Source organism: Dendropsophus ebraccatus, chromosome 2 (assembly GCF_027789765.1).
Source record: "Dendropsophus ebraccatus isolate aDenEbr1 chromosome 2, aDenEbr1.pat, whole genome shotgun sequence".
Lineage (NCBI taxonomy): Eukaryota > Metazoa > Chordata > Amphibia > Anura > Hylidae > Dendropsophus > Dendropsophus ebraccatus.
This window is the reverse complement of record NC_091455.1, coordinates 118,873,305-118,883,577: the sequence shown is the minus strand read 5'-3', so window position 1 is coordinate 118,883,577 and position 10,273 is coordinate 118,873,305. Positions and strand designations below refer to the sequence as shown.

The 10,273-nt window shown below is 44.1% G+C and overlaps 1 protein-coding gene across 2 annotated transcripts in view; it reads right to left on the bottom strand.

The window, feature by feature from the left end:
• Positions 1 to 800: 800 nt before the first annotated feature.
• Positions 801 to 10,273, bottom strand: part of CHMP5 (charged multivesicular body protein 5) — a 31,997-nt gene continuing 22,524 nt past the window's right edge. For both annotated transcript variants that reach the window (XM_069958169.1, XM_069958168.1), the window contains exons 6-8: positions 9,698 to 9,806; positions 3,110 to 3,222; positions 801 to 2,025 (exon numbers count right to left, since the gene is read on the bottom strand). In XM_069958169.1, coding sequence (XP_069814270.1) covers positions 1,975 to 2,025; positions 3,110 to 3,222; positions 9,698 to 9,806 — 273 coding nt within the window. In that variant the 3' untranslated portion in view covers positions 801 to 1,974. The remainder of the gene's footprint in view (positions 2,026 to 3,109; positions 3,223 to 9,697; positions 9,807 to 10,273) is intronic.

Here is a 10,273-nt window from a genome sequence, read left to right as displayed (position 1 = left end):
CCTTCCTTGTCTTGTCCATTTCAAACCATATTATCTGTGGATGTCATCTTATCTTATGGGTGTCCTATGCCATTCTTTCACTAGTACCTTCTACCTTTTTTCAATGTTGTAGCCGTTTTTAAGGCAGGATTGACCAGAGCAGTAATGGACATCCATGTTGACTACTGCTGTGCCTGCCCTTGCCTCCATGTTGGCTATTGCTGGGCCTTCACTGGCATCCATGTTGACTACTGCTGGGCCTTTGGCTGGTTCATGATATGCTACCTCTGGTTTAATGGTTCCCTGTGTTCTCACTGCCATGCTGTGTCAGGCTGAGTTTTTGGGTGGTCCATATGCCTACCTCTGTTTTAACCAGGCTGTTGCACAGAATTAGGCATAATGGTGCCATTAGGCAGCCTCAGAGGCATGCATACATGTTGCCCCTGCTGTTTCCTGTCCATTTCCATCATTTTCTGAGGTTGACAGGTTTTCACACGACCTTCCCCCTACTGCACTTGGGTCCCCTGCAAAAATGCTCGAGTCCCTCATTGACTTCAATGGGGTTCGTTACTCAAAACGAGCACTCGAGTATCGGGAGATATTCGTTTCAAGTAATGAGCACCTGAGCATTTTAGTACTTGCTCATCACTAGTCAGGAGTAGAACAGTATGGCGGAAGAGTCACCCCCAGACTTAAAGGTGCCTTGTCCCTTTCAAATACACTGCACTCTTGTCAATCCCTAGAACATTCCATCATTTGTTCACACCTGACATCTTCTGCCATTGCAGACACAAAATTGACTACAACTGGAGTAGACAAAATAACAGCAACTCATACTCTTTTATTAAGTTAATTAAGACACAAGTAATATTTGGATTTTAATCCTCTTGTACCCATGACTACTTAGATAAAAAAAAAAATGGATATGAAATATATATGTACACACACAATTGTTTAATGGTTAAATTTTGGTTATGAAGGTGTTAAGTATGATTCTGGATGCAACATGGACTGAAGTTTCAAAGACTGTGACCCAAGACCTTCACTTTTAAAGGGTGCCTTTACACAGAGATTTATCTGACAAATCTTTGAAGCCAGAGGCAGGAATGGATTTAAAACTAGGAAAAATCTCAGTCTTTCCTTTATGACCTGTTCTCTGCTTAAAGCCTGTTGCTGGCTTTGGCTTCAAAGATCTGTCAGACAAATCTCTTTGTTTAAAGGCCCCCTTACAGAGGCCCCCTTTGGAGGCAGATGTATCAAGCTCTTCTCCTAGTGCAACCTGAGGTAGGGGGCTAATGTAATGTCTCTCTCACTCACACACACCTTGCACAAAATTGTTTTGCCAGTTTGCACCATATGGGCAGAGATATCAATATTTTTACCCAGATTAGCTTAAAAAAAAAAAATAAAAATTTTTTTTTAAGCCTGATTTATGCAAAGACGTGCACCTTCTGCTAAATCCAGTAGTTTGAATCCTGGAAAAATATAAAGTGTGGCGCAAAATACAAAACTCCGACTATTGATACATCCGCCCCTTAACCTTCCACCTATGAGACCTGGACTTAATTACAATGGATTTATAGGAAACAAATGCTTGCTTAGAGAATAAAGCTACATTTTCATTAAAACTAGCACACATCAAGAGGTTGTATTGAATCTTCACAGGTCTCCCAGCCTGAGATGTTTTTATACAAAATATTTTTGCAAATTATTATTGTTCCTTGCACATGTGAAGCGTTGGTAGCGTAGGAACCAGTCTTCCTCAGGGCTGTGGAAATCTGCTCCCAACAAGTTAGAAGAGTACAGCAAGTAATTCCTCCCATTAATAGGGATGTAGTGACTTAAGCAAAAGTTAAAATATGAAACCAAGTTTTTGTTCGGGTTGTAAAAAAAGGAAACTGTTAGATAAGTTTAAAGCAGAAAAGAAAAAAACTAAATCCCACTGAAAAGAAAGATGACTTAGTTTACTTCAGCAGTTTGTAACATGGTGTAGAATTATGTAGCTGGAATCTGTGGCAGTCCAAATTCATCTACCAACACGCCATCCTGTGGGAAACAGTAAAAAGGGAAAGGTCACATTTTTTTCTTTTACACCTACAATGCCATTTATTGCTCCGAACTGCACCTCACAGTTTTACAGTCTGGTGAGGTGTCTGTGTCCAACATCGGGACACAGGGACTACCTTGTTAGCTGTCCTACATTAAAAGGGTAAGCGTCTGTGCTTAGAATTGGTAAAGGACCTGATCTCACAGGTCCTTTAACTTCTCATTACAGTAAGGGTCCTATTAGACGGCCGACTATGGCCCGATCAATTTAGTAACCAAGCGGCGATCTGCTATATCGGCACTCGTTTACTGGACCTATTAGCCTGATAACTGGGCAGTAACAATCGGTCTAACGATGTCCATGCAGCCCTTGCCTAAAAACCTGATACCTTACCTGTAGAGATGAGCGAACCTCGAGCATGCTAGAGTCAATCCGAACCCGAACGTTCGGCATTTGATTAGCGGTGGCTGCTGAAGTTGGATAAAGCCCTAAGGCTATGTGGAAAACATGGCTATAGTCATTGGCTGTATCCATGTTTTCCAGACAACCTTAGAGCTTTATCCAAGTTCAGCAGCCCCAGCTAATCAAATACCGAATGTTCGGGTTCGGATCGATCTGAACCCGGTTCGCTCATCTCTACTTACCTGTCCCAGTCTTCTCTCCTATGCTCTGCAGCTTCCCAGTCCCATCGGCTTCAGTGTTCCAGCCTGTGATAGGCTGCTCAGACGCTACTGCTGCCGCCGGGAAGCAGCGGAGCACAGGAGAGAAGACCAGGACAGGTAAGGTATCAGGTGTTTAGGCAATCAGCCGTCAGCAGCGCATCACTATTACATGTAGCAATGTGCGGTCGTCGCCCAACGATTTTAGGTCCAAACCTAAACCAACGATCAGCCGCTGATGATGGTTTCATCGGCTAATTGTTGTCTCTATTACACGGAGAGATATTCGGCCTGTGAAACATCAACATGGAGTGGCTGGTATGGTCCGGGCAAAAAGCTTGAGAAGCCCTGCTCTAAAACATGTAACAATGTTTATGAAAGTGAAGCATATTTTATTTTTCTTATCTTTTTCAAATCCCAATACCTTATTTTTCGAGTCACTTGGAATGCCTTCAGGAATTGCAGGTGCCGAGGCTGCTTCATCTAAGTAAGAGCTGTCATCATCTGCCATGAATTCATCTCCCAATGCATCCAGCTCTGTAATTTGGGGGGGAAAAAAAGAAGATGCTGATTGCCAGAAGTGTCTATAAGCAAAGGACACACCATAAAATGCAAAAGAGAACCAACAGGACATTACTATACGCATATTATGCTATATGATGGCATAGCAACAGGACAAGGAAAATGTATATATTGGGTGCAGCACATTTAGTAAAAGGGGCAAATATGCTCGTTATTTTAGGGTATGTGAGTGTTTTTGCTAACAACTTTAAATGCAGTTATTTGGCGGCAATGGTATATATTCTACTATTACTATATGTATATGCAATATATGTGCTGCTGCCATTAATCTGACTTTTGCACTTTACTATAATAGCTGTTATGTATGTTTTTGCACTTAATATGAACTAGCTGTTATTTATACATTGCACTTTACCTTACCATCTTATTTAGATGAATTTGCTGCTGTTACTATGATGCAATTGTGCTTATTATGCGTTAATGGATGGGACCCCACAATTGTTTTTATGGGTAGGTTTTAATTGTGTTTAACCCCTTAAGGACAGAGCCTGAAATGGCCTTAATGACAGAGACAAATTTTATGAATATGACCAGTGTCACTTTAGTCATTAATACCTTCGGGATGCTTTTACCTATCCGGCTGATTCTGAGATTGTTTTCTCGTGACATATTGTACTTTACATTTCTGGTAAATTGGAGTCGATACTCATAACAAATCTTTATGAAAAAAAACCAAATAATGTGAAAAAATGTGAAAAAAATGCATTTTTCCAACTTTGAAACTTTTTTGCGTATACAGAAAGTGGTTATACCACATAAATTATATATTAAATAGCATTAGCAACATGTCTACTTTATGTTGGCGGCATTTATTAAACTATCTTTCATTTTTTTTAGACGATAGGAAGCTTAAAACATTAGCAGCAAATTTCCAAATTTTCAGTAAAATTTCAAAATCAGATATTTTTAGGGACCTGTTCAGGTTTAAAGTGCATTTGAGGGGCCTGTATGTTAGAAAGCCCCACAAAGCACCCCATTTCAGAAACTGCACCCCCCAAACTCTGCAAAAGCACATCCAGAAAGTGTTTTAACCCTTTAGGGGAGTCACAGAAATAAAGCGAAGTGTGTAAGGAATTTGAAAATTTTAATTTTCTGTGCAGAGATTTTATTGTAATCCAATATTTTTCATAATTATAAACCTATTACCAGAGAAATGCACCCCAATAATTATTGCCCTGTTTCTGCAGTTTATAGAAATACCCCATATGTGACCCTATTGCGCTATTTGACGCAACCACAAGCCTCAGATATAAGGGAGCGCCTAGTGAATTTCAACGCCTCCGTTATATTTGGTCATTTTTGACTGTACCACTTCAGGTTGGCAGAGGCTCTGGGGTGTCAAAACCTAAAAAACACCCCTAAAGGGACACCATTTAGAAAACTACACCCCTCAAGGAATGTAACAAGGGGTGCGGTGAGCATCTGGACCCCACAGGTGCTTCACAGATTTTCCGAACAATATGGCGTGAAAAAAGAAAAATTTATTTTTTACACTAAAACGTTGTTCTAGCCTTCAATTTTTCATTTTCTTAAAGGGATAAGAGGCAAAAAAAGACAAAAAATGTGTAGCGCAGTTTCTCCCGAGTACAGAAATACCCCACATGTGGCGATAAAGTGCCAAGGGGGCGCAGGACGAGCCTCCAAAGGGAAGGAGCGCCAATTGGCTTTTGGAAGCTGAATTTCACTGAAAAGGATTTCAAGGGCCATGTCGCATTTACAGAGCCCTCGTGCTGCCAAGACACTGGAAACCCCCCACAAGTGATTCCATTCTGGAAACTACACCCCTCAAGGAATCTAACAAGGGGTTCAGTGAGCATATGGACCCCACTGGTGACGGGCACAAATGTGGAACAATGTGACGTGAAAGGGAAAAATTTCATTTTTTCACTTTCATGGCACAAATGTGCCCGTCATCAAGGGGTTCATATCCTCACTGCACCCCTTGTTAGATTCCTTGAGGGGTGTAGTTTCCAGAATGGGGTCACTTGTGGGGGGTTTCCACTGTCCTGGCAGCACGAGGGCTCTGTAAATGCGACATGGCGTTCATCATCCATTCTAGCCAAATCCAACCTCCAAAATCCAAATGGCGCTCCTTCCCTTCGGAGGCTTGCCCTGCGCCCACATGACGCTTTATGTCCACATGTGGGGTATCTACGGACTCGGGGGAAATTGCTCTACATATATTGTGTGTTTTTTTCTCTTTTAACCCCTTGTGAAAATGATAAATTCAAGGCTAAACCAACATTATAGTGTAAAAAATTTAATATTTCATTTTCACGCCACATTGTTCCACATTTGTGCCCGTCACCAGTGGGGTCCATATGCTCACTACACCCCTTGTTACATTCCTTGAGGGGTGTAGTTTCCATAATGGGGTCACTTGTGGGGGGTTTCAACTGTCTTGGCAACACAGAGGCCTTTTGAATGCAACATGGCCCCTCAAAATCCATTCCATCCAAATCCAGCCTTCAAAAACGAAATGGCGCTCCTTCCCTTCGGAGGCTTGCCCTGCGCCCACATGGCGCTTTATGTCCACATGTGGGGTATTTACGGACTCGGGGGAAATTGCGCTACACATTTTGTTTTTTTTCTCCTCTTTTAACCCCTTGTGAAAATGATATATTCAAGGCTAAACCAACATTATAGTGTAAAAAATGTAATATTTCATTTTCACGCCACATTGTTCCACATTTGTGTCCGTCACCAGTGGGGTCCATATGCTCACTACACCCCTTGTTACATTCCTTGAGGGGTGCAGTTTCCATAATGGGGTCACTTGTGGGGGGTTTCAACTGTCTTGGCAACACAGGGGCCTTTTGAATGCAACATGGCCCCTCGAAATCCATTCCATCCAAATCCAGCCTTCAAAAACCAAATGGCGCTTCTTCCCTTCGGAGGCTTACCCTGCACCCGCATGGCGCTTTATGTCCACATGTGGGGTATTTCCGTACTCAGGGGAAATTGCTCTACACATTAAATGTTTTTTTTTATCTTTTAACCCCTTGTGAAAATGAAAAAACATGACAAGATTAATAATTTAGAGTAAAAATTTTACAAAAATTACACTAAATGTTGGTCTAGCCTTGATTTTTTTCCATTTCCACAAGGGGTTAAAAAAGAAAATGAACACAAAACGTGTAGGGTAGTGTCCCCTGAGTACGAAAATACCCCACATGTGGGCATAATGTGCCATATGGGCACAGGGCAAGTCACCAAAGGGACAGAGCGCCATTTAGAGGCTGGAATGGAGGATGGAGGCCATGTCGCAATTACAAAGCTCCTGTGCTGCCAGGACAGTAGAAACCCCCGACAAGTGACCCTATTCTGGAAACTACACCCCATAAGGAATCTAACAAGGGGTGCAGTGAGCATATGGACCCCACTGGTGACGGGCACTTACGTAGAACATGTGCCGAGAAAATAAAAAATAAAATTTTTTTCATTTTCACGTCCCAAATGTGGCCGTCACCAGGGGGCCATATCCCCGCTGCACCCCTTGTTAGATTCCTTATGGGGTGTAGTTTCCAGAATGGGGTCACTTGTGGGGGGTTTCCACTGTCCTGGCCGCACAGAGGCTTTGTAATTGCATCATGGCATCCTCTAATGGGAATGGCGGCCATACCTATTTAGCTGGGGAAAAGGGACAATTCTAATTTATTTGGGGGTATTAGGCCAATTTTTAGTTTATAAGGTTGGAAATGACAGGTGTCCATCAAACTCAACCTGTGTTGATCCAGAGGAAGGCAAAAAACCCTCGTAAGGCAGACGACAGTAGCCTCATCACAGGGGAAAAATTCCTTCCTGACTCCATAATGGCGATCAGAATAATCCCTGGATCAACGTGACCCCTGAAATAGGAATAAGGGACAGAATTTAGAATATGTAGAACTCCGATGACGTGTGGTGCGCCTTGAATTGATCCAGTATGCAGAGGCCGGGGTGATCAGGACAGGCGTCACACTGGAAATGGTGTCCTTCCTGATCCACCTGTTACCCCACACTCTGCACTTCTTCTGGGGTCTCCCTTTCTCCAGTGTAGGGGACGTCACCTGGAAAATGTTGTCCTGGTGCGATACGGGATCCTTCATATCCAGAAGCGCTGGGTCCGCTCCATGGCTGCTAAATATTAGGGCTCTATTACTACTTCTGATATTTTCGGATCGTGCCGCAAGCTACAGTAGCTCAGGCAGCGAGGGACCGGAAGAGGGGGGTGCTGGTATAAAAGTTATCCCCGTACAGGTGGTAACCTTTATCCAGCAGTGGGAAGATCAGTTCCCGGACGATCTCCCCACTAACTCCGAGGATGGGGGGGGGGAGGGGGCATCTGGGGGCTGGATTCGGGTGTCCCTTTCTACATACACTCTAAGGGTACGTGCACACTGCGGAATCGCGACAGATAACCCTTTGTGCATTCCGCAGTTGGCACCCACCGGCGGAGTGATGCAGGCGCACGTCTCCACACGTGTCATAGACTCCATTCTATGCACGGGCGGATTCCGCTCTCCGTCCAACGTGTTCATTCTTTGGATGGACGACGGATTCCGCCCGTGCATAGAATGGAGTCTATGACACGGGTGGAGACATGCGCCCGCATCAGTCCGCCGGTGGGTGCCAGCTGCGGAATGCACAAAGGGTTATCCTTCGCCATTCCGCAGTTTGCACGTACCCGAAATCTGTAAGTGTACCCTGAGGTACTGTCACAGAGTGTGTAGAATTTCACACCATACCGTCATCTCTTATTGGGACGGTACTGGCGGAAAAGACGTGTCTGGGGGGCAGCGTACGCTACGCTACTCCCAGACACGTCACTGGATGATGAGGATGAATGGAGGAAAGAAGGATCCCCCCATTCATCCTCACTGGCTGTTTCGGTGTCGGAGGCAATAATAACGTATCCCTCTGACGCCAAAAACACCCTGGGGGCCATCTTTATACGGGGACTAGTATATGGGGTATATAGTGGTGTAGTGTCAAACTTTATTCAATGTAGTGTGGTGTAATGTAGTGTTTTTTACGTGTTTTTTTACAGTAAGTATAAAAAAAAAAACCTACGCCAACAAAGGAGTTGCTGATAAATGCCGCAATGTGCGGCACTTATAAGCAGACCGTGGCAGTAGAATATAGAAAAAAAACACCCTACGCCAAAAAGGAGGAGTTGCTGATTAGCAGCGCACTTTCGTGCGATGCTGATCAACACTCAGCGGCGATAGGGTGCGGAAAATAGAAAAAAAAAAATTTGGGAAAAAAAAATATTTTTTTTTTATATTCTGAATATCCCTGTAGCTGCTGATAAGTGTATTACACATTTCAGCCGCTAGGGGGCAGCAGAGCGAAAAATCCGGAAAATGACGAGGCTGGAGCCGAAAATAGCCGAAAGAAGACGACGAGGACCGCCGGAAAGACCCGAAGACCGAACGGAATGACGGAGGACGCCGCGAACCCGGAAGACGCCGATCAGGAGCCCGGGACAGGTGAGTAATGTACAAATACCTGCTCTGGACCCCTCGGCTACCTAGCTGAGGGGTCCAGGGCAGGTATTTACTATTTTGTGGGACTCTGATCGCCGTGCCACCGGCCCGATCGCCGTGAACGGCCGGCCGGCCGTTCACGGCGATCGGGCCGGTGGCACGGCGATCAACATTACTTTTTACAGTAATGGCGGTCGGTGCCGTCCTCGGACAGCACCGACCGCCATTTTTTTCCGGGTCATCGGGTCACCGATGACCCGGAAAGGTTCCGATCGCCGCTATTGGCTGATCTGAATTGATCAGCCTATAGCAGCGATCGTAAGCACGGGGGGTGTTAACCACCCCCCGTGCCGTGAAGCTATGATGGCCTGCTATGATTTATAGCAGGCCATCTTCCCCGACCGCTGTGTGTGAACACGCAGCGATCGGGGAAACATCGGGCGTAAATTTACGCCCTGATGCGCTAAGTACCATGGCGCCAGGGCGTAAGTTTACGCCCGATGTCGTTAAGGGGTTAAAGATTGTGCACAATAAAGGCATTCTGTTTACTTTTCATATTCTTTATTTGTGTTTTTTGGGGCGGTTGTAGCTGTTTAATTTGTGGCTTAGTGCCCTCTATATATGATTGATTTGATTTTGGGTTCTTCTCAATTGTAGGTGTATCATATTGTGTGGTGTATTTGTTAAAAAAAAAAAGTCAACAATCACTGATTACACATAAATAATGTTGCTTAGGACAATTGTGCACATATACTTTAATACCATATTGTATCTAGGTTCTCCCCTCTATTTAATATAAAGATAAACTCCAAGCAAGAAAATACACACATCCATTCATCACATGGCTGCCACTACGGTTGTAAACTGAAAACATGCAGTTACCTAAAGTGGCCATCAAAGTTCTACACCTGTTCGCAGATTATCCACAATATTTCCTTATAATTACAAACATATTTCCTTACCAGCTTCAAGATCATCTTCATCAATTTCGGGTGTCCCATAACTACGGCTCAGTGCTTCCTGGATATCGTTTGCATTCTCCATCATATCTTCTAACTGATCTTGTAAATCCTGTACAGGCCACATTATTATTTAGCACAAACATGACCCATTATATTGCAAGAAAATAAAAGTTAAAGCAAACTCCCTGACCGCATATTAAGTTGGCGAAACTGCTGGACAGATACCAATAAAAGAGTTTAACACATAGTGTTGTTGCCTGTGTTTGGGGTTTTATTTTAATTAAAAAAATGACTATTTGGGCCGTGAAGAGCATCAAGGAGGCGGGCCTATCGTTCACTGGGCCGAAGCACTGCTGAATCTCACTGCCCTGTATGTACAATAAATGTACAAAAGAAGAGCCCGTGGAGCCTCAAAGAGTCTCGAAACACAGGACTAGCCAGATATCCCTCCGGGAAGGACCCAGCCAACCCCTGGCTGGGTCCTTCCCGGAGGGATATCTGGCTAGTCCTGTGTTTCGAGACTCTTTGATGAGGCTCCACAGGCTCTTCTTTTGCATATTTATGTTTCCCAGGGGG